This window comes from Ursus arctos, unplaced genomic scaffold (assembly GCF_023065955.2).
Source record: "Ursus arctos isolate Adak ecotype North America unplaced genomic scaffold, UrsArc2.0 scaffold_25, whole genome shotgun sequence".
Lineage (NCBI taxonomy): Eukaryota > Metazoa > Chordata > Mammalia > Carnivora > Ursidae > Ursus > Ursus arctos.
In genome coordinates, this window is record NW_026622930.1 from 45,349,305 (window position 1) to 45,374,430 (window position 25,126).

The 25,126-nt window shown below is 34.7% G+C and overlaps 1 protein-coding gene across 4 annotated transcripts in view; it reads left to right on the top strand.

The window, feature by feature from the left end:
• Nucleotides 1–25,126, top strand: part of ARID4A (AT-rich interaction domain 4A) — a 65,292-nt gene that overhangs the window by 10,090 nt on the left and 30,076 nt on the right. For all 4 annotated transcript variants that reach the window (XM_026480294.4, XM_026480296.4, XM_026480295.4 and 1 more), the window contains 7 exons: nt 3,568–3,647; nt 3,737–3,831; nt 5,565–5,697; nt 9,751–9,830; nt 10,734–10,810; nt 11,199–11,365; nt 24,128–24,200. In XM_026480294.4, the coding sequence (XP_026336079.1) occupies nt 3,568–3,647; nt 3,737–3,831; nt 5,565–5,697; nt 9,751–9,830; nt 10,734–10,810; nt 11,199–11,365; nt 24,128–24,200 (705 nt within the window). The remainder of the gene's footprint in view (nt 1–3,567; nt 3,648–3,736; nt 3,832–5,564; nt 5,698–9,750; nt 9,831–10,733; nt 10,811–11,198; nt 11,366–24,127; nt 24,201–25,126) is intronic.

The following is a 25,126-nucleotide window of genomic DNA, read 5'->3' on the forward strand; positions in this document are numbered from 1 at the left end:
AAGTTTTTATTCCATTATGTGAAATATTTTAATTAATATATAAATGTATATATATATATTTTATTAATTGTAACTGCTATACACAATATAAGAATAATATTTTATTTTTGTAAAGTCAGAATTCTTGACTTTCTCTCCTGTGTTCATTTTATGCCTCTGCTTCATACCTATTTATTACTCATTTTGACCCCCCTTAACAAAACTAGCTTTGTGATTCTCAATTTCTTTATGAAAGGAGAATAGTGATTTCTACCTTGCAGAGGCTGTTGTGAGCATTAGTACATGATAGAAGCTTAATAAGTGATAGCTAATTATATCTTTGGGGAGAGAAAGTTAATTTACTATTGTTATCTTACTATCCTCCAGCATCTAACAGTGCTATGATCACAGGTAGAGCTTTCGTAGTTAGTAGATAGATCCCTGTTGCTTTTGTTTCTTTTAATTTTAACAGTTTAGAGTTAGGCTTTGTATATTTGTTTGCATAGGCATTGTTTTGTCTAGTATGATCAACATTATTGAGAGAGACTTAGCTTTGTCATTTTCCTCAAATTATGTTTTAGTATTTATATGTAATATAGTAATAGAGCTATCACCTTAAAAAAAATTAGCATGAGTGGTAGGGAGGGGCAGAGGAAGAGGGAGAAGGAGATTCCCTGCTGAGCAGGAGGCCTGACTTGGGACAATCCCAGGACCCCGAGATCATGACCTGAGCTGAAGGCAGACACCTAACTGACTGGGCCACCCAGGTGCCCCCAGAGATACCGCTTTTATACTCTTCTGTGCTCAGCAGTCTATTCAGATGCCAGTTTGGGCAAGTATAAAACATTTAACAGAATTACTAAGTCCTTATAGTCTGACTTTTTCCTCTTGGCATACTGTAGTATACATCTTGAACTAAAAAGAGCTAAATTTACTATCTATGCCAGTTAATTATTTCACTCTTAACCAAAATGCCAGAGTCACTCTTTAATTCCTACAAATTTGGTGTTCTTTAGAGGATACTTCTAACATGAAAGTTATAGAGGAAGCTTTTTATAGATGGAACTTCCTCATGATTTTGATAATCAGGGATGCCATGACTAATAGGTTCACCGCGTTGTTTGGTTTTTCTGTCTTTCAGAAAATCTTGAATGGTTATGTAGCTTTTCAAACTTTGATGAGTACTTAAGTACATGCCTTTGTATAGTTTTAGGAGTTAAAAATAAATTTAAACTGTTTCTCTTTGTTCATTCAAAGCTGTAAGTGTTCCTGCGTAAAACTGTAGAATTGTTATTGGTACCACAGTTCCCTTTAGAGAAGTTCTTTTTGTTCTTACGTTATTTCTACCCATGATAAAGTATGTTGAAGTGAAATGCATGTGTTCCTTCAAAATCTGATTTATTTCGAAGTGGTTATTTTAAAAAAGCAAGAACGAAAGATATTATTGAAATTTTTCATCAGAGGGGCGCCTGGGTGGCTCAGTTGGTTAAGCGTCTGCCTTTGGCTCATGTCATGATCCCAGGACCCTGGGCTCAAGTCCCATGTTGGGCTCCCTGCTCAGTGAGGAGTCTGCTTCTCCCTCTCCCTCTGCTCCTGCTCTCTCTCACTCTCAAATAAATAAAATCTTTAAAAAAATTTGGAAATTTTTCATCAGAACATTTGATTTGGGGCTGCCATTGATTAATGATGAAACACTGTGGAAAACATTCTGTTGCATAAATTTGATATTATTGATTAGTCTTATAGTCTCATTTTTCTTCCTCGTACCTCCACTTAAACGTGAGCGCATATGAGTATGTATGTGTGTTTCCATTGTCACCATCTTTCGCATCGTAGGCATTAAGGAAAGTTGGAACTTTTAAGGTTTTATTCTTTAATATATTTAGGGATATTAATACTAACATGAATTATTTTAAGTTTGGTACAATAATTTTATGATCTTGAATTTTTAAAGGAACAGTGGTTTATTTATTAGACTTGACACCATATGAATCATAGTTTTGTTACAAGTGTTTAGAGCACTGTTAATCAGGTGTAGATTAGTAATGTGATTGTTGGAGGATGTTGTGTTTTATCCTGTCATTGTGTCTGCAGGTGGTCATTAATTTCTGCATCGTTGACAGTGTATAACACAGCTCCTTTTGTGGAAACATTATGGTTCTTTGAGTATGTGCTTCAGGAACTTTTCATTTTCTCTGCATTGTCTCCTGCATGTAAGAGAATTTAAACTAGATGTCTTTAGTCTAAGAGAAGAACTGACTGAGGTAAATAAATACTGAAGAAGTTGAGTGCTCTTACATAAGTTCTTAGCATGAAAAAAATAAGTTTATGATTAAATATTATTAAAGCAAAGTAATGTAGAATTTTCCTTTATTAACACTAATTTATTCTGTTAGAATGGAAAAACCTCTAGAATTATATTAGGATTAAATCTTAAAAGTAATTATTTTTGTGTATATATGCCTTCTTCTGTGTATGTTATTTTCATAAGATATACAAACATTTATTGATGTTTGCATTATAAGTATCTGAGATGAGGATTCCATCCTTTTATATTTTATTTCTTCATAATGCTGGGCAGTCCAGGTGTTTTCTGAGAGCATTTTCTTTTTAATAAACTTTGTAAATGTTAGATGTTAAAATAAGAGTGCATTTCTGAAAAATTAAACCTATAAAAATAATATAGCTAGTTATATGGAGAATAAAAGTGATAAAGTGTTAAATTCCTTACCCTCATTTCCCTAAAATATTTAAACATAGTTTCCATGTAGTATGATTTTTTAAAAATGTAGTAAAAGCTTTTAAGGAAGCTTCTGTGCGATTATGACTGACTTTTTTGAATTAAAAAAAAACTTTCCATCTTTCTGATATTTCCTTCTTTCAACTTTTATTTCTAAACTTTTTTTTTTTAAAGGTTTTATTTATTTACTTGAGAGAGGGAGCCCGATGTAGGGCTCTATCCCAGGACCCTGGGATCATGACCTGAGCTGAAGGCAGATGCTTAACCCACTGAACCACCTGGGCACCCTATTTCCAAACTTCTTACATCCTCCTCTAGCAAAAGAAAAATGTTGGATCTTATGACTTTAGAATTTGGCAGCCAGTACTTCTACTATACTAAGTTATCATGCAAATAAGAAGAAGAGTCCAGTAATCCAAGAGCATTACCACAAGGCAAACAGTTTCTGGAAGTTAGAGATACTTCATGGATAACTGTTGGGAGCAAACCCATAATACTTTTTTTTTAAACCAGGTTTTTGCTAATTTCTTCTAGGATTAAAGATAATTTAATAATCTGTGCTTTGACTGGGTTGCTAATGGTTTCAAGAAGGTGGTTCTGTAGTGATAGAAATTGAACAAGTGAATGGAGACACCTAAGGAGTTGGGGGCAACCATTTAACCTATGTCTGTTTGGCAGCTACAGAATGAAAAATGTGTAATGTATATTTTTAAAGGTTCTGAAAAATAAATAACAAATAATGGTTTTTACAAATATTAAGCCTTAGATAAATAGCAATAATAGCATTCTCTGCAGTGAAATTTTTATTTAGTGTGCATAAATTCTCCGATATCTCTTGCTTACTGTAGTGTTTGATGATGGTGATGAGAGAACACTGAGACGTACTTCACTTTGCCTAAAAGGAGAGAGGCATTTTGCTGAGAGTGAGGTAGGGTGCTATGGATGGGCTTTTTGGGTTCTATAACTTCTAACATCAAGGCAAAATATGATTTAATTTGTCTGTTGTTTCTTACCTAGACACTTGACCAGCTGCCCTTAACAAATCCAGAGCATTTTGGAACTCCAGTAATTGCGAAAAAGACAAACAGAGGAAGGAGGTCCTCTCTTCCTGTGTGAGTGTTTTTATGTACAGTAACGTTAGAATTATTACATTAAACAAATGATTTTCTAGGATGGCTAAAATTGTTCAGGTAACTTTCCCATAGTATCTCATATCCTTATGTGAGACATTTTACCTTGAGCAGATCTTGTTCTTAATTATTCTCATTATTTTGTCCAAGATTTATCACAACACCTTTTTTAAAAAGGCTAATTTTGTCTTGAGTTACTTTGCCAAATTCCTTAATTGATATAATTTTTTTTCTATTTTAAGTGAGTATATGTGTTTTTTAGTCTTTTTATATCAAAAACATTTCAAACTTAAAAATTACACATAAACTTTCAGGGCTCCTGGGCAGCTCAGTTAGTCGAGTGACTCTTGGTTTCAGCTCATGTCAGGATCTCAGGGTTGTGAGATTAGCTCCATGAGATTGAGCTCTGCACTCAGCAGGGTGTCTCCTTGAGATTCTCTTCCTCTCCTCTTCCCCTCCCCCCATTTGTTCACTCTCTCTCTCTCTCCCTTTCACTGTCTAAAAATAAATAAATCTTTACAAAAAAGCTACAGTAAACTTTCATATACTCATCATCTAGATTCACTAAATTAAAATTTGTTGGCACATTTGCTTTATCATTCACTCTGTAGGTGAATATTATAATTATTTTTTATTTAATGATAATTTTACTTGGTCAGACCATCTGAGAGAATATTGCAAGCATCAGACCCACCTTTAAACACTTCAAGAATAAGGAAATTCTCCAACATAGTCAAAGTATGATTATCAAATTCAGAAAATTTAACATTAGTAGAATGCTATTGTCTAATAATATATAATCCATATTTCAGATTTTGCCACTTGGCCAATAAAAGCTTTTATAAGCATCCCCTGAATCCAGGATCTAATCCAAAACCATGCATTACATTTAGTTTATATGGTTCTTCTTTTTATTTTTTTTTTAAGATTTTATTTATTTATTTGAGAGAGAGAGGCAGAGTAAGAGTGAGTGAGCATAAGCAGGGGTGAGAGGCAGAGGGAGAGGGAAAAGCAGACTCCTCGCTGAGCAGGGAGCCTGACATGGGGCTTGATCCCAGGACCCTGAGATTATGACCTGAGCCAAAGGCAGATGCTTAACCGACTGAGCCACCCCGGCATCCCTAGTTTATATGGTTCTTAAATCTCCTTTAATCTGGAAAAATTCTTCAGCTTTTTTTTTTTTTTTTGGTCTTTTCATGACCTTGACATTTTTGAAGAGTACAGGCCAATTTTGTAGACTTTTCCTCACTATGGGTTTGTCTGATTATTTTATTCTCTAGGTAAGTTAACTTAAACCTTCACATGTTTCTTAATGAGATCTTTTCATAACCTGTTAGGAAATTAGAGTTACATTATCTGGCATCTGGCATACATAAAAAGTAGAAGGACAGCCTTTTTTAAAAAAATGTAACTGGCACAGTAAATACTTCGTGGTGACATAATTAGGCTTTTCTGTCCCAGCTGGTGGTTGGCATAAGAGCTAAATCCAAATCCTCATTCATCTAGTGACATGGACTCAGAGTTACCATGGATAGCTCAGGACTGCTTTGGGACTAGGGAAGTATCTATCTCTTCAATTTCAATAAGAGTGAAGAAACTACTACTCTGGAGTAATCCACATTAGAAATTGAATTGTACATGTTAAATTCACACCACTCTGACTGTCTCAACAATGGCTTATGTGAAGATCCTGATGAAGTTATTCTGACTTTTAGTAATGAAGATGAAAAGGAAGAAGAAAGTAGTGAGGAAGAAGATGAAGATAAGCGACGTCTCAATGATGAATTATTAGGAAAAGTTGTAACTGTGGCATCTACATCTGAGAAGACTGATTGGTATCCTGCGTTGGTAAGTCAGATTTATTTGCAGAATTAATCAGCCATTTAAAATATTTGTTTAGGGGCGCCTGGGTGGCGCAGTCGTTAAAGCGTCTGCCTTCGGCTCAGGGTGTGATCCTGGCGTTCCTGGATCGAGTCCCACATCAGGCTCCTCCGCTGTGAGCCTGCTTCTTCCTCTCCCACTCCCCCTGCTGTGTTCCCTCTCTCGCTGGCTGTCTCTCTGTCACATAAATAAATAAAATCTTTAAAAAAAAAAAAAAATTTGTTTAAGGGTGTGCGTGGCTGGCTCAGTAGGTAGAGTATGCACTTCTTGATCTCAGGGTTGTGAGTTCAAGCCCCACGTTGGGTGTGGAGATGATGAAAATTTAAATAAGTAAACAAATGTTTAACATGGATTTTTAAAAAGCATTTACAATATTTTGAAAGTATTGCACAAATTTAATTTGGACTTTATTGCAGAGTTGAGCAATCCTACTTAGGTCCCACATATTTCAGTGTCTTCTCTTGTTATTTTCTTTCTTTAATTTTCTATAATCAGTCATTTTTTGGGATTTTTCAGCTCTTCTTTCAAAATATGTCCAGTGGTCTCTTTTTATTCCTATTACCATTTTACACTCAATTTGTGGTATTTACCTCCAAGTTCCCTTAACTTGATTCCTGAGCTTTTTGCTAAATTCAGACTATTTTTCTAGAAGCAATTTTTATAGAGAAATAGTTTTAAAATACTGATTTAATCATGATAGTCCCATTCTCCAAAAAACCCCACAGAACTTTCACTGACTGCCTAATGGATCAATTCTGCATTCTTTAGATGGATATCTGAGGCCATCCAGCTCTTAGTTTGTTTCCCATTTTCAGCGTAAGCTCTGTACTTGGGTTCTTTCTTAACTGCTCCCTCTTCTTAACTTCACTCTTCTAAAACTTTACCCTTGCCTTAAATTAATGAGTATTTACTGAGGATATGCAGTGAGTTCAGCTCTAAATTCCTTAGAAAAGAGAGAGATATGAATCTTGTAACACATTGCTCTCAAGAATCTTATATACATCTAAGAAGATTACATAGCAATTAAAGACTAAATAGTCCTTTTTTTTTTTTTTTTTTTTTTAAGTAGGCTCCATGATGAGCATGTAGCCTAATGCAGGGCTTGAACTCACGATCCTAAGATCAAGACCTGACCTGGGCTTAAGAGTTGGACACTTAACAGACTGAGCCACCCAGGAGCCCCTCTATCATCATCAGTTTGTTTTTTTTTTTAAGATTTTATTTATTTATTTGCCAGAGAGAGAGAGAGGGAGAGAGAGAAAGAGCACAAGCAGGGGGAGTGGCAGGCAGAAGGAGAAGCAGGCTCCCAGCTGAGCAAGGAGCCCGATGCAGGACTCCATCCCAGGAACCTGGGATCATGACCTGAGCTGGATGCAGATGCTTAACCGACTGAGCCACCCAGGCATCCCACTCTATCATCATTTTTAAAACTTGGTACAGACACTGGAGTAGGACAGGAAGTATTGGGGAAAGGAAGGGTACACTGAGGCTTTGGAAATGGCGAGTCTTGATGGGTTGGCAGGGAAATCTAATCTTTGCTTACTTGGGAAAGGAATGAGAAGAAAGGATGCGCAAGAGCATTATTTCATGAGAGGAATCAATAATACTTGGTAACACCTGTCTCCATTTTCTCCTTTTTCTACTCCTCTCTTCTGAAATGTCTTAAGGTTTAGCTCAAGTCCTACCTTTTTTATAGAGTCTCCCCTAACCACTCTAACATAACTCTGCCCCTTCTCTGAATTTTATTTTTTGAATTTTGGATTTTGATATCACACATATCTCCAACAACAATGTTGGCACAAAACATGTCCCAAATTAGATCCTTTAAAGAACCAAGGCCATTTTTTTTTGTGCCAAGGTTTTTATGTGCATGTAAATACATTATTTAATTGCTATATATAATAGATTTACTTTACATCAGAAAAGTCTGAACATCCTTTGAGCCTTTCAGTTGTACAGGAAGGTAAGTGGGTTTGGATTCAGAATATTTAGGTCATAATGTGTCAAGAGATTTTTTAATTCCTTCATTTACTTAACAGACTTATTGTTTGCCAGGTGATGTATAAAGTAAAAGATAAGTAAGACACCAATCTCACGTTTGATAATTTTATAATTTAATGCAGAGAATAATTCAAGTAAGTATATATACAATAGTATATGTTCAACATTAGGACTTCTTGTTCTGAGAGATTACATTTATATAAAGGAGATCCAGAAAGCCTTCATGAGGCTGTTGCTTTTGAACCGAGCCTTGATGGATTTAAAGTTAGTTAAACAAAGCTTCTCTAGAGGACTTTCTTAGGGAAACAAGTAAAAGCAGAGAAGCAAGGGGTTTGTTCACGGTACTGTTTGCTCTGGGAATCCATTTTGGCTAAATATTAGACACAAATAAGGGAATCATAGGAAGTAAGACTGGGAAGATAATTTGGATCTAGGGCAGAAGGGTGGCCATAATTCTGCGTAGAATTTTGCAGAAGAGTAACATTATTTGAGCTGCATATTTTGGAATATTAATGAGGCAGTAGTATGGTGAGTAGATTGTTGGAAAGACTAGAAATGGCAGGAATCAATTTGGAGGCCAATTTAGTGGTTCACAGGTGAGGTAATTAAGCCCTGGGCTGTGCCTACTCATCTTCCTTTGCTGCCATACCTTTTCCTTCCCCCAGTTCGGTTAAGTCTTCCTCCTAGGTGTTTTCATATCTCCATCCTTACCCTCCCTGGTGTTCTTTTTGTGTTTACCTCTCCATTATGCTGTTAGCTCCTTGAGGACAGACAAAACTCTATTAGTAGTCTAATAATGACCAGCACCTAACAAACAGACAAACATTACTGCCATCTGATGTTAAGACAGCTGATATGACTGCCAAGAATTTTTAATTATCTGGATAGATACTGTTTAATACGATAGCCAGAGTCCTCAGTGACTGTTTACATTTAAGTGTAACTTAATTAAAATTGAATAGAATTAAAAATTCAGTCTCTCAGTTGCACTAGCCACATTTCAAGTGCTTAGCAGTGCAGCTACAGAACATTTCCATCATGGCATAAAGTACTGGGGGTGGTGCTAGGTTGTAGCAGAGGGGCTGGTGTTAGGGATGATAATGAGCAGATAGATTTCAGCAGTTTATTAGTAGACTTTAATTTTTTTTAAATATTAAGTGCTATAAAGAATGTATAGAGATTATTTACTAATGTTAAGACATTTGTTATTTTTAGAAGTTAAATTAAAAAGTTCTTACTCATATTTTCTTTGATTTGTTTTCATTACTAAAACTTGAAATGTCTGGTAAGAAAGGGAACTTAGGTGTTTATTTTAGAACCTAGGTGTTTATTCTGAACAAACAGCGGATTTCAAAATAGATCTTGATTGAAGTGTATTTTTAAAAAATTTTAATATGTTGGAGTGCCTGGGTGGCTCAGTCAGACTCTTGGTTTTGGCTCAGGTCATGATCTCAGGGTCCTGAGATCGAGCCTCGAGTTGGGCTTTGTGCTCAGTGTGGAGTCTGCCTGAGATTCTGTCTCCCTCTCTCCCTGTGGCCCTGCCCCAATTCACACACACTCTCTCTCTAAATAAATAAATAAAATCTTTAAAAAAATTATAATACGCCAAATTTTCATCACGGATCATATGTTTTACTTTTTGGACAGTAAATTTGTAGCTTAGAATATATCCTAATTTTTTGAAGTGGTGGTCACATTGTAATTTATATTGTATTAACTACTCATTGTATAATCTAATGACTAAATAAATTTAACACCTAGAAAATCGATGTGCTAAATAAAAATTACAAGGCAGCCTTCTTTTTTATATTATATATTTATATTTATATTATAAATGAATTAATAATGGAAATTACTGACCGTGAAACTATTTCTTACAAAATATAATCCATTTGAGAAGTGAGGGGGATCCAGAATTATTCTTTTTTTTTTTTTTTTTCAGAATTATTCTTTACAAAAAATTGTATGTTTTTTGAGCAAGGGAATTAGGAACCAATCTGTTCTTTTTTTATATTTCAGGTAATATCTCCCAGCTGTAATGATGACATCACGGTGAAAAAAGACCAGTGTTTAGTTCGATCATTTCTCGATTCTAAATTGTGAGTCACTTAATAGTGTTACATTGGGAGAAAGAAAATGAAATAACAGTGATACTCTTCCACAGTCCGGGCTTTATTTTTAAAAGTCTTATCATTTCATGAACTGAGAAGTCATTACATAATATGCTTTACTTTTTGTAATGTATTTTTTCTAAGAAGTTTATATAAAAACTGAACAGTATGTGAGAATAATAAAAAGTTTTATAAAGCATGGTATTGGTTTTCTCTTCAATTGTAAACATTTGGTATTTTTATTATGTGTACTATTTCATATTATGAACTATGAAATTTACTTTTCATAGAATTTTCTTAGAATATTACTAAAGTAATTATTTTGACTTTTTTTTCTGATTAAGTCACATTTTTAGAAACTTTAATCTCAGCTTTGCTTTGTTTTCCAAAAAGGATGTAAAAAAATTATATGCGTGTGTGTGTGTGTGTGTGTGTGTGTAGAGATGGAATTCTCTGTGGAAAGTTTAGTATATCTTACAGTGATAAAAATATTTTAATATTACCTTATTTTTTTTTTTTACTAAACTGAATAGTAAATTTAAGAAATAATAAAGATCAAAATAGACATTGTGTCTTCTATAAGGAAAATATCATGCTGATATAAACTACCCCATACCGTGTGTAGGAAAGATTGCATAGATTAAACTGTTACAAACGTGAGGCTTTCAGATTAGTGTATTTTGAGTGTGTGAATCTTAAGAATTAAGGTACTAGCTCTGCCTATATTACCTCTTGCCCTTTATTAAGGATTAGGACATACATGGTCTTTTTAAAACATAGGCAAAATAATTTTGATTTTGAGGTTTATATTTTTCTTTGTGTTAATATTATTTAAGTGATAATTTTTATTTAATAATGGTTTCCCTTCCCTTTATTCTTCTCTATAATTAGTTATTCTATAGCAAGAAAGGATATCAAGGAAGTAGATATTCTCAGTCTACCTGAATCTGAGCTCTCTGCTAAACCAGGTAAAATACGAATGAATCCATCCATTATTTCATCATGTGTCTCTAAATGGCAAATAGTGACTAAACCAAGACTGAATATTCTCTGGTGCCATTTTAATTGTTTAGGGTTAATATCTACTCTTATTTGATGGCTATTTTTTTAATGGCTAGATAAAATATTTTATTTGTAATTTTTAAGTAAATTTAACTTTTCATGTTTTGCCATTAATATATTTAACAGTATTTTTTAGAGTAATAATAAACATTAATATAACATTATGACTTAGATATATTGAAGTCTGCTGTATCATTTTATAAGGGACAGCTAAATATGAGTCCAAATCTTCTGACTCTGAATTTTATTCTATTATTCTATGTTGCTAATTCCATAACAACTGTTTATTCTTAGGGCTACAGAAAGCAAGCATCTTCTTAAAAACTAGAATTGTTCCTGATAATTGGAAAATGGATATAAGTGAAATCCTTGAATCATCCAGTAGTGATGATGAAGATGGTCCAGCCGAAGAAAATGATGAAGAGAAGGAAAAGGAGGCCAAAAAGGAAGAAGAAGAGGTGGTAGGTGAAATTTTATGTTTGTAACTTAAAGACATTTTAATACTTTAAAGTAAAAATTGCTGCCTTTCTATACTTTCCCTCATTTAGATGTGCTATATTATTTGTTTCTGCCTTTTTCTAGGTTAAATCAGTTTGGTGATTTTTTGGATTCTAACACAGTGGGTAAATCAGAACTAATTTTTTCTAGCATACAGAGAACTTTTCAGGTGAAATAATCAAGTACAAACTTTCCAAACAACCATGGAGAAGAGAAATGTAACTTTTAGGTATATTACATGTGTTAACTCATTTAAATTGTTACCATGTGGAATAACTAGTATTATCCTACTTTAAAGGTGGGGAAAGTGAGGGTCACAAAGGTTAAGTAACTTTCCCAAGGTTACACAGTTTGAATGTGGAGATTAGGGATTTGAACCCAGATCTGATCTGTCTGAATTTAGAAACTTTACCTCTTTCAGATATTTCAGTGTCTCAAGAATAGTGGGAATTAAAAAACCTATCCAAACTAAAAGAATATTTCATTTGGCAGTTTGATAAATCGTAGAAAAGAGATTGTTTTTATAAGTGCTAATGGGTTTTTTTGGTAATATTATGTCATTTAGGATATATATCTATAAATGTAGGAAATTACTCATGGACTACCACATAATAGCTTATACGAATGTTGTTGTCTACTTATTCAGCAATGTTTTGTCAAGTGGGATAAACTGGTAGTATATTTTTGGTTGATATGAGGTAAAGAGACCTAGGGGCAGACAAAGAGAATGAGTTTACCAAAAAGAAGATCTATTTGAGCATGAAAAATATTTCCTTGGAAAACGTGGAATGCTTGTTTCTATTTTACATATACAAATATGAATTTATGAAATAAAATGAGTATACTTGTATGTGATGAAGGGCATGTGATATTTCTTTCCTTTTACTTCCCCTGCAGTATTTGGTTTTTTGCACTCTGAAATCAGAATGGCGGTTCATACTTACAGGCTGCCTACAGAGTTGCCATAGTAACGTGCTGTTGGTTTTAAGTGAGCATGCTCGGAAAGACAGGAAGGTTTAGCAGAGGCTTGGCAGGTTGCCAATGGAGGTTTGCCAGATGCTTTGAAATGGGCTGTCTTTCTTTTCCTTTCATGTAATGTCTGATTTTTATGTGGAAGAGAATGTAAGTAGTGCTGTATAACCCTGCGGATGCTGTGCCCTAAGAGGGAAAGCAAATATTTGCAAGTCAGACTGAAAAATGTTCAGACACTGTACTGATTAAGTAGAAGGGGAATCTAACCATTTTGCATTTGAAAGAAAATGCAGCATATAGGTAAGATTTTTTTTCTAAAATGTATTTAGTTACCATTTTGATTGCCAAAAACGGGGTTAAATAAGAATTTTAGGTGTTGATGATGTGGCTAATAATGGTAGGGCTCATAACCAAGCGTAATTGTTTCTTGTAAAAGAGACAGTAGGAGTCTATTTTTAGAATATCAGAGGATGAAGGCTATTTTTCTGAAACATAAGATAGATTTTGAAGTGGAAATGATAATGAGACAGTTTGGCAAAATTCAGGATTTAAAGTCTAAATATTAAATGTGATTTTTGTATTTTATCTGTATTTATTTATAGATTATATGTTTTCAGGGTAAATAGGCCACATTTTCAGGGTGTGAACTGTTGCAGTCTGGTTTTGCTTTTTTTTTTTTTTAAGAATTAGCATTAGTTAGGATCTGATATTGCCAAATGTTGAAAAAAGATTAGTTTATTTTTGCTAATACTTTTAATTGGTGTCCTTTTTAGAATGCATTTTCTTTACTCCCCACCCCCCAAAAAGCAAATCCTGAAATTTTAAACAAAGAGAGTAAAAAGAGCTTTGTAGTAAGGTTGGAAAAGATGGCTATAAAATCGTAAATAGTAAATAGTGTTCTTATTACAGCTGTTAATTTCATAAAAATCACAGCATTTTATTCAAGCTGTTAGTAAATGTTAGTAAAAAGGAATGAAGAGCAGAGGCAAGCTCTGTTACCTATTGTTTGCAGGTAATAAGTAAAGAAATTTAAAAATGTAAGGACCTTTGTAAGGGATAGTATCTTCTTAAAATGTGTTACTTAAATTACGAACCTATTAAAATTAAGTGAAAAAGAATGCTTTTCATCTACTGAAAAATAAAAGCAAAATTACAACATTTAGGCACTGAGTTGTCTGTTAATTTAAATTATTTTCCAGATGGTCAATTTCATAGCATATACTTTATGGAATTACTTGACAGGAACTGATTCCTCTTTTTTTCTGGCCATAGAGGTAGATTTCTTGAGTGAGATTTTGGTTGCTTTAGAAAAAAAAAATCAGCTGCTTTTCTTGTCTTGGATTTAAGATTTAGTTGCTGAATCATTCTAATTTGTCTTGAACAGTAATTTTTAAAATTTTAATGTATTGATAAACTGAAAAGCAGTTTAGTCTATATATAACAAAGGAAAAAAAGTGGGTATGGTATAAAATTAATTAAAGTCTGATAAGCCAGGGCCTACCTGGCTTAGTCATTACAGGCCTTTACTACATAGGTGAGGCTAAGCTGTTGTAATACATTGTAAATCATATACTTCCTGAAATGTAGTAATGCTATGCTTTTCATGAAAATTTAACGTTGCTTTATAATGATAAAAAAGATCTTTAGTATTCTATAAACCACTGTAACAGTACTTTAGCTTGTCATTTGGTGTTTGTAAATTTTATGCAGTAGAATCATACAAGTGTTAGATACTCCTGCAGTGTTAATGGACAGTGGACGTTGTTTTCATATTTGATGCTTTGAGTACCCTAAAGTGGCCTAAATAAGATTTGAGATTCATGACTTTACCATGGAGGAGCATCTTTTTTACTTAATATTATTTCGAATTCCTAAGCATTTGTAGTTCAGGATTGGAATACAGGAAATATGTTTCATACTGTTACTGGGTAGGAAAAGACTTGAGAGTCTGACAGGAAGTAGGTCCAATCTATGTTAATGACTGTAAATTTTAACCTATTGGTAATTATATTGAAAAAAGTCCTGGAGAATATTTTTGTAGGTATTACCTAAATGTCTTTTGTTAAGAAAATTTTATATTAGAAAAGATACACTGATTTCCTTTAGAGCTTTGAAATTGATTGAAAAGTCCATGTAAACATAAGTAATGGTGTTTATTCATAAGTTATTCATTTATTCCATATATTCACTTTGCATGAATGTAGGAGAGTTGTCTAAGGATAAAGTGAATAGGTGAAGACATCAAGGGGGATTTGACTAGTTGCAGCTCTTTTATCCTTTAGTTTGCTATATGTAGCCTTATGTGTTGGGCCCTTACAAAAACCGCTTCTAATTTCAAATTTAGGAATGAAAATAAGAATTTAGTGAATTTTTAAAAGATGCTCTTTTTTTGTTTACAAGTACTGACCTCCATTTTTCCAGCCTTTGAATTTTCTAGGGATCACTATTATATCTATTGCCTAGGATTATATTCCACTATTATAAAAATCAAAGTGCTTGTGTTTTTTTATTTATGGAAAGTGGAATTTTTTTCTTATGTGTAAATTAAGTGTTATTTGTATTTATGTTGTCTTGTAAAGGCATTTGTTAGTAATCTTTCAGGATCACTTGGGTATAAACCTACAGTAAATGCTTGATAACACAGGGAAATTATGCTAAGTCAATAGAATTTAAAGAAAAATTTACAGGTAATATTAGCATTTTAGGTATATCTAGTAACTCCAGGTGTCAATCAAGTGTTTCTAAGCAGATTCTATAAAATTAATTTTCAATGAATAATTGAGACTTTATTGCACTCAAATATAATAACTTATTTGCAAAAGTCTTGAAGTTTAGCCTATTGAACAAGCAAACAAAATGTCCTAATGTGTTTAGCAAGACCTTTCCTCATAGAATTAGTGTAAGACTAACCAAATTAGGTTCAACTAATCAGATTAATGAGGATTGCACATTTGTACACACAAATAACTGCATTTTTATGTATTTACAAAAAGTCACTTCTCAAATTATTTCATAGTGTGGTAGCATGAAAGAGGGTTGACGGAATATAAAGCCTTAGATGTGATAGTATCCAAACCGCAGCTTGATGATTAAAAGTAGAAAGTGTGTACCTTTTCAAGTAGGGGGAAGAAATGATTAGTCTCAGTCAAGTCTGATATAATACAAGAGTCCTATAATAATTTGTTTTAAGCAGATTGTTGTTGAACTGTTTTCTGAAATTATCAAAGTGTCTTACCACATAATGAACATATCATGACATCTTATGTGTTCCCTGAAATTTTCTGTTTCAGTGTACACAACAGGGAAGAATGATACCACTCTGAATTTTATGGCTACCAACTTTTGCTGGGCCTTCAATACCATTAGTCAATTCCCAGTTTTATAATCAAATCACTGTGTCTTCCACCCCTGCCCCACTCCACTCCAACTTCAGAAAGAAACTAGGAATATCAGATTGGGAGCATACACTACACTTCACTTGCCTGCTCTCCTTCCCTTAAGTACAATTGATAATATGTTGCTCTTTCTATATGATGAGTCCCTCAGTTTATGCTCTGGATCTCATTCCCCTTTTTCTTATCTTAAATTATGAACTATCACTTCTTTCCAGGATCTTTATAACCTGTTCTGTTGCTTCCTTCTCATCAGTTTTTAAAAACATGCTTCCATCTCTCCCAGCCTTCTGACACCCCCTCCAGATACTGTCCTCTCTCCTCACCCTTATGACCAGATTACTCAGTTACATCCAGTGTTCTATTTCCTGACCTCCTGTTCACTCTTAATTCGTTGTAGTGTGTCTTGTACTCCCACCACAGCCAGAACAACCAGTGACCTTCAACAAATTTTCTGTACTAAATCCAAAAAATTTTTGTCATGATCTCATTTGACTCCTTAGCAGCATTCAGCATTTTGACATGCCTACCTTTTTCAGTCACCTGACATCCATGACATTACATTTTTTTTCTAGTTTACTTCCTAACTAAATGATATAATGACTCCAAATCTGTATGTACATCAAAGATGTCTCTTCTTAGCCCCAGACATTTATATTAAACTGCCATCGAGGCTTATTTTGTAAGTACTCAAACTCAATATGTACAAGAACTGTTTTCATTTTTCCCCCCAAACTGGCCATTCTCATGGTTGTCCCTGATTTATTTGAATAGAAGCATGATCCACCAATTATGCAAACCAGATACATGGCAGTCACCTTAATCCTTCCACTCTTGCCCCTCTAACCAATGAGAACCAAATCTTCTTTCTTCTGCCTACTTGATGGCTTTCAGGTTTGCCCACTTCCCTGTTTCTACTCTCTGCCACCCTAGTCCAAGCCAGTATTCTCCTTTACCGACACGAATGCAGTAGTAACCTTTCCATGTCCTGCTGGCCTTCTCCAGTCTATTCTCTGCACTGAATTTAAGCAGATTTTTTAAAATGAGAAATCTCGGTGTGATTCCTCTTGGTATAAATTGATTTTAGGGCACAGAAATAGTTGTATTTATTCTTTTACATTGAAATACTTCTAAAACATTACATAATGTCACCTCTTTCTAAAAGTAGTATACTGGACATTACTTACCTTCATATTTACTCAAGATTTAATTATTGTATTCTTTTAATACAGTCCTATCATGGCTTTTAGCCCTTATCCTAAATGATCAATGCCTGTTAAAATTGTGAATTTTCTCTGTTTCCTTTCCTATAAAATCTGTATTGTCAACTGATAGTTTTTACATATGATAACTTTCTGGACAGTTCAGAATTCTACTTGTGGCGCAGGGCTTTACTGGTAGCCTAGGGGAAGTCATTTTGACTAATGGATCACCAGAGTTACCAGACTTAATGTTATGGGGGTTTTTTTCTTTCTTTTTTTTTTTTTTTAATTTGAATTTTCAGTTTTCTTTTTCTTTTTTTAAAAATTTTAAAAATTTATTTGACAGAGGTGGAGAGAGAGCAGAAGAAGTACGGGGAGAGGGAGGGAGAAGCAGATTCCCCACTGAACAGGGAACCCCACATGGGGCTCAGTCCCAGGACCCTGGGATCATGACCTCAGCTGAAGGCAGACGCTTAACTGACTGGGCCACCCAGGCACCCCTAAGTTTTCTTTTTAAACTTAGGTTTTCATTTGTTATATTTCACTGAGGTGTTATGACAACAAAATATATCTGTTATACCACAGCATACATCATCAGTAAGATGTAGCTTTCCTTATACCACAATTAAAATATTTAGCTTTTGTAGGAGATAGAATCAGGTAAAGATGCCCACACCGAATAATGTTCTTAGTTTAGTTTTGGAGACTTAGTGACTTTTAAAGATTGTTTATTGAATCTTCACAACAGGATTTTATATGAGTGAGGAAACAGAGGTGTAGAGACATTACAGAAGTTTTCACAGACTTTTAAAAAATTTTTCTCTTCTCTCCATCGTAAGGTCTATGGAAACAGTGGTGGATGTCAGGTTTTTTTGTTGTAGTTTTTTCCTTTTCCCACCAATATGCGTATCCATCAACTACCACAGAACTTGGCTAATATTAAACCTTCATTAAATAGTTTCTGAATAAATGAACAAGTATGGGCCATGCAATTATCCTAACATACCGCTATTTGAAACAAAGTGTTGGAAGATTTGTTGTAAGGTTCCAGAAAGTTCACTTTGGAAGAAACCATGGGATAAAGGTATCTACCTTCCCTTCATAATATATGCTTTGTTTTTTTAGGCAGTGCACTCTGTAGGCAATCTCATTTCCTTACATAATTTTGTGAGTTTATAAATTAATTCTTTTTGGCTTAAGCTAGTTCGGGATACTTTTCTCCCACTTGCAGTAAAGGTTCTACTGATACTCCTCTTCCTTTGTATCTTGTCCCACTTATTTCAGGTGTCTTCTGATAGGTCTTTTCCCCTCCAATCCATTCTTCATAGACCTCTTTCTAACATATAAAGGGTTCCTGCTAGAAACCCTTTAATGGTCTCAGCACCAGTGGGATGAAGATTAGGTCTTTTATCATAGCCCTTTACAAGTTTGGCCCTTCATAATTTGACCTGTGCCCACTTTTCTATTCTCCCTGCCACCATTCTCTAGCAATACGTAACTTTTTTTTAATACCCTGCGTCTCCATATACATACATTTAAATTTTGCTCAGAAGCTGCTTGTTGAGTTTTCAGGTATATTACGTTGAGTATCACTTTTTCTGTTGCCCCTTGCTTTAATCAGTACTAAATATAGTAGGGAAAATAAAAGGAAAGTTGAAAAAACTCAGACAATGATAAACAATAGCTGAGATTTAAAGAATCCAACAAGAATCTACATAGAATCCAAGACTTCTGTGTAGGAACAACTAGCAGCTCTACTTGAGTTAAGGTTGAGTATGACCTATAAATGTTCTGTGCATTCACCCCAGTAATAGATTGTTCTGGCATTTTTTGCACAGTTTTTAAAAATCAGCGTGGCTATTTGATATGTTTCAAACTTCAAATTTTCTACAATAAAAGCACAAGCGGCTACTGGTATCACTGCTCTTTCATGTCCGTCCTCCAGCCCAGGGGCAGCTGCAGAGCTGCTACTTCCGTTGTGTTTCTTGCAGTGCTTAGTTCTCCAGAGTGGAGCTTTCCAGGGCACTGTCTTATTACCTCGTTTTCCAACAGAATCTGCCTGCTGCAGAGGACTTTCAAGTTCAGCCTCTTTGTTTTGGAGTAGGTGGGGTGGGGGATGGAAGGTCAAGGGATTGTAAGAACTGAAGAGCTGAGAAGACATGTACTGGTGGGATGGGGTGAGAAGGGGAGCCAGTGAAGAGGGCCAGAGGACGGGCTGTAGCAGCAGCGTGCAGGCTGAATGAAGCTGCTTCTGTCCAAAATAACATTAACTCACAAAAACAAGATCTTGGTATGGAATAATAAGCACAGCATACTGGAATATATTTTTTAAGAAAGGAAGAAGGTGCTATATAATCAATAATTTATTAAGGATACCGGTAGGGTTTCGTGAGCAATGAGATACCCATCAAATGAAGAGGTGTACTTCCCATACAATGCAGTACAGTACAGTGAAACCACAAAAATCAAGTTTAGTTCCACCCTTTCGCACTCTCAAAATGTCGGCGTTTGTGGCTTTAATCTGTTATGTGCTAAGAAACTCCTTAGAACTGTGTATAAGTTACATGGGTGTGAGGGGCTTTGTGTAAAGTGCATCATCTTTGACTGACATGTTTTCACAATTTGGATGCTTGCTGTGTATTTTCCTAATTTGTGTTCTGGGGAATAGAGTTGCTAGCTAGGTAAGTTAATAGCTCAGCAAAAACAGGCCTTTATTTATCTCTTATCCCAGGAAAATGCAGAAAGTCCATCTTTTACTAGAATTCACACCATTTCTGAATGAATAATCATTTTCTGATTCATGTATTTAGGATAAGAATGAAGTGAATGCTAACAAGTGATTGTGCCACAGTGACCTGTGACTTTAGAACATCCTCAGCCATTCTTTTTTTTTTTTTTTTTAAGATTTTATTTTACTTATTTGAGAGACTGAGCATGAGTGAGGGAGGGGCAGAAGTAGAGGGAGCAACAGGCTCCCCGCTGAGCAGGCAGCCCATTGCTGGGCTCCATCCCAGGACCCTGAGATCATGACCTGAGCCCAAGGCAGGCGCTTAACCAGCTGAGCCACCCAGGTGCCCCCATCCTCAGCCATTCTTATTTTTTCTTTTATCTGACTCCTGTTGCATTTATATTATCATTAATGCTAGCTCTGAAGCTCAGCGAATGGGAAATAATCGAAGAAAATCTCCCCAGTTTATTTTCAATCGCATAATAACAGAGTGTCTTAGCTAAATGCCAATCCCTGGTGATAAAATTGTGGGTAAAATAGGCATGTCTTTAACCTTTGGAGCCCTTACAATGTGTGGGAACCTTCAGGATTGTAAACATGAATAACTTAAGACTTAAACTAAAAAGAATCTCGGCATTTACCCCTCTCTCTTTCTCCTTCTGGAGTAGGGGATCATCTTTCCATCATCAGAGAGCAAGACTAATTCAAGCATTGATTCTCCTCCTTGTGGACTGTTGTAATAGCTTCCCTTTCCCTTCCAATCCATCAAACTCATTCTTTTTTTTTTTTTTTTAAAGATTTTATTTATTTATTTGACAGAGATAGAGACAGCCAGTGAGGGAGGGAACACAGCAGGGGGAGTGGGAGAGGAAGAAGCAGGCTCCTAGCAGAGGAGCCTGATGTGGGGCTCGATCCCATAATGCCGGGATCACGCCCTGAGCCGAAGGCAGACGCTTAACCGCTGTGCCACCCAGGTGCCCCCATCAAACTCATTCTTGGCAGAGAGCTTTTAAAAACACAAATCTGATATAATTCCTCTTCAGCTCTGTCAGATTCCAGTTCTTATTCTCTAGCATATCATTAAAAAGTGCTTTCGTAATCACAGCCTGCCTTTGCCGGCCTCATGTTTATGCTGTTTGCTCTAGCTCCTGGGCTCTCCACTCTTCACATTTTGACGCTTTCCCTGGTATAATCACTATCACTCCATCCCCAGCAGGACCACTGACCCACTTCTGTATTCTTTTATGTATTTTGCAACATTTTTAATGTTGTATTACGTACATTGGCTTGTTTTTCATTGCTACACCCTCTGTTAGACTCAGGGTCAAAAGTAGAAAGTACCATGTCTTCTCATTTTAATCACAGTACTTTTGCATATCCCTCTCTGACTCATGGTAGCCATCAATAAATGTCTGAACTGAATTTGAAGATACAGTTTCCAAAATGAGAAAATTCATAATTTACTAGTGTATGTAGATAGATGCACAACTACATATATAATACTAGGTAGTATATATTGATGCTAAATAAAATTATACATTTCTTGAAATTATGATCATGTTCATCCTTCTTCCATATCCTTAACCCTTTTCTCCATTCTGACATTTTACTGGGTACATAATTCCTCTTCACATGCTTGACTGAATGAAGGGAAGAAGGCATATCAGCAGTCTAGTGGACTTTACCTCCCATTATTACAAGCTTCTACTCTAAAACCCTTTAAGAATGCAACACCTTCTGGTTATTGACCAGGAGAGAGATACTATAGATATGAAGGTGCCATGAACAGGGGGGCACCTGGCTGGCTCAGTCAGCAGAGCATGCAACTCTTGATCTTGGATTGTGAGTTTGAGCCCCATATTGGGGATAGAGATTACTTAAATAAATAAAGCTTAAAAAAAAAAAAAAGAACTTCACATTAAAAAATACCATGAACAGAGAAAGCACACCATGAGAGCAAATATTAGCCCCCATACAAAAGCCAAAAAGGCAGATTCTTCTAGTTGGAGGTGTTTTCTAGCATACGCAGTTTTAGTCCAAGGTGACTAATACAGCTGTTTGCCAAAAAAAAAGATTGTGAAGAATTACTTATTGTAAGAAATTAAACATTTTTAATTTTTGCAAAGACCATCAGGTAAATTTTAAACTGTGTTTCTAGCCTCATCTTTTTTCTTGTGGAAAATAAATTTCTTCTTAAGCAGATATTTATTTATAGGCAGAATTCTTCATTTATGTTTTGCTTTTACACCTGATAACTGCAACTGAACTTAGAATTTTATAGCCATAATTTCTTAGGGAACTTAATACAGTCTTGGACATCCACTAACTTTTATTTTATTTTTAAAGATTATTTATTAGAGACCACGAGCGCACGAGTGTGCAGTGGCGGCGGGGGGCGGGGGATCTTAGGCAGACTCTCCACTGAGTTCATAACCTGAGCCGAAATCAGGAGTTGGATGCTTAGCTAACTGAGCCACCCAGGTGCCCTGGACATGCGCTAACTTTTAAATCAAATGTATTTAAAACACAAATTTTTAATCTATAAAACTTAGTAAGAATTTATAAAATGTTTGGTACAACCTTAATAAATACCTAATTTGCAGTTGATGGGTTCATTTTTTTTTTTTACTTGTTTTTGGAAAAAATTTTGATTTCGAGTCAGTGCCTTTTGAAAAAATACTTTTTATGTATATTGGATACAGTGGTCTTATTTGAATTCTGCAAGATCGTAACTACTGGAAATGAGGTATTGGTCTGAGGGGAAAATATTGTGATTATGAGGGAGAAGCAAAGCATAGGGGCAGTCTAGGCATAAGGTGTTTTTTTCTTTTCACCCATACCCAGAAGTCTTTAAAAATAATACTTGAAATGGTTGTTGGGCTAATGGATTACTTTTTTTTTCTTTTTTGAGTTAACTCATTGGTAGTTGTTCTAATTACCTTGCAAAAGCAAGAGTTTTTAAATTCACATGGGGAAAAAAACTGCCATCTTTTGATTGGAACATTTAGTAATGACCCCTATTAACTCTGTACTGATTGTTAACTCTGTATTGCTAATTTATGAGGCTTAGAACTTTGACTTAGTTTCTTCGTATTTGTTAAAACTCGAAGTACTTCAGTGCTGTAAATCATTCTGCATGAATGTACTAAAAGATTTTATTCTCTTTCCCTTGATTGCCTCATGGTTTTTTATTATATATTTTAATCAGTTGCATGTTCATTGATTCTGGCTGCTACATTTTAGCGATTAAAATTCTTAATGAATACATAGTTTTAAAGGACCTCTTGCCCTCTGGGCCGTAAATACTCTATTGGCTGATAGCTGCTTTTGCTTTGATTATGGCTTTGAAACACAAAAATCTAAATTCTTCTTTTAGAATGCAGAAAAACAGTACTCTGAAATTAAATTGTAATAATTTATGTGGACGAAAGATACTAGTGTTTTTTTGTTTCTCCATAGTATTGTTATATTTTAAATAAGAATTTTCCCAAGTATTAGCTTATAAGTAGTCTATCAGGGAAGGGAATATTTTATTAAAACCCATAATTATTTGTTTGACTAGAGCCAAGACTTGGACATTATAAGAAGAAATTGTTAGATTTATGAGATTTATGTAATTAGTAAAATTAACACTTAAATAGGTACTTGTAGGAGTTTTTTTTTTTTTTTTAAATGAATGTTTCCATTGATTCCCCACCCCCAGGAACTAATTTGTAGTTATGTATTTAGTTTCCTTCCTTAAGAAATAGTTTTCATTTTCTTTTCAGGGGTTGCAAAGTCTTATTTACAGAGGCTCTGCAAGAAGAGCAACTGAGGAAAGGAGGCTAATGTAATACAAAAGGGATGGTGGGGCCTGAGACAAAGTGAAATTCTGTGAATCACTTAAATATATATAAATTTCTTTAAACCACTGTGCTATCAAAATGAATAAATCTTTGCCATGTGACTTTGCAACCTCTAGTTTATATTCATTCAACAATAACAATTTTTAACATTTGTATGTGGGTTATTTTTAAATAATAAATATGTTTGTAATTATTGTGCTTATCTGTCAATACATTTGTGTGGCCACATGCTATTTTGATGGATTTTTAAAAAAACTAAACCAAATGAGGTGAAAATATTCTTACCTGATTCCTGAACCTTTTCCTCATGGCTAGTCCTAATCCCTATATTGATATTCAAGGGTAGGTTGGAGTGATAGATGAGTGAAGGGTAGAGATTGTGTATTTTGACAGTTGTATCAAATCAACTCTGTAAAAATATGACTTAAAGTCTAGCATTGTAGAATTTGGAGGAAATTCATATTTTCGGCTTTATTAAAATTCCTCTGTGTTGGGTTCATAAAACAACAACAATGACAAATTAAAAAAGAAGACTATATCTCACCCTATTCATTGTTCTATGTATTTATATACTTTACCTTTACAGCCTGAGGAAGAACTTGATCCTGAAGAGAGGGACAACTTCCTCCAACAGCTTTATAAGTTTATGGAAGACAGAGGTATTTCATGCTCATTGTTTAAAAATAGTCATTTCTTTTACAATTTTACATTCTAGGTTTATGCATTATTTTTATTAGAATCATGGGTATATGGATTTGGATTTTAAGGAAAGGCTAAGAATCAGTGACAGTTGAAAATAAGTATTTGGAATAAAAACAAATATTAATATTTATTTTGAACAGAAATATATAGGAAAATTGTATGGGTATAATTATACTTGGGACTTACAAAACCAAAAACTGTTATAATAATATTTCCGTAATGGAAAGGGAACAGTTGTAATATTAATCTACATACCCATTAGTTACTAATGCTATTTTAGCAGCAAGTAAACTAGCGTGATCTTTGGTCTCAACAAATGAAAAAAAATAGATCAATTCCTATCTAAATAGAATAGGATTTCTTTTTTTTTTTTTTGAAGATTATTTATTTGAGAGAGAGAATGAGCAGGGAGAAGGAGCAGACTCCCTGCTGATCAGGGAGCCCAACTCAGGGCTCCATCCCAGGACCCCAGATCATGACCTGAGCTGAAGGCAGAGGCTGAACCAACTGAGCCACCCAGGTGCTTCTAAAATAGGATTTCAATAGAGTTAAAAGAAATACAGCCTTTATAAATTATTCTACATTTTGACTTTAGATAAGTCCTGGAAAATCCTCTAGTAAATTGGTCCCAGGAATTCTGTGACTTTGAGAAATCATCCTTCAGATTACTGCTAACAGTCTTAACCTTTGTGTTCAAGCAGTGAAAATGAATCCGTGCCCTAAACTGTACTGTTTCCATTGTGTGTGTTCTTGCCCAAGCTTCTTGAACCAGCAACATTGTTGGCTACGCCTTGCAGTTGTAGGTTTTAGTTCTGCCCAATTCAGTGACTGGTGATTTTTTTAGTTGTGAGAGACGTGATTTTATTAGTCATAGATATAAATC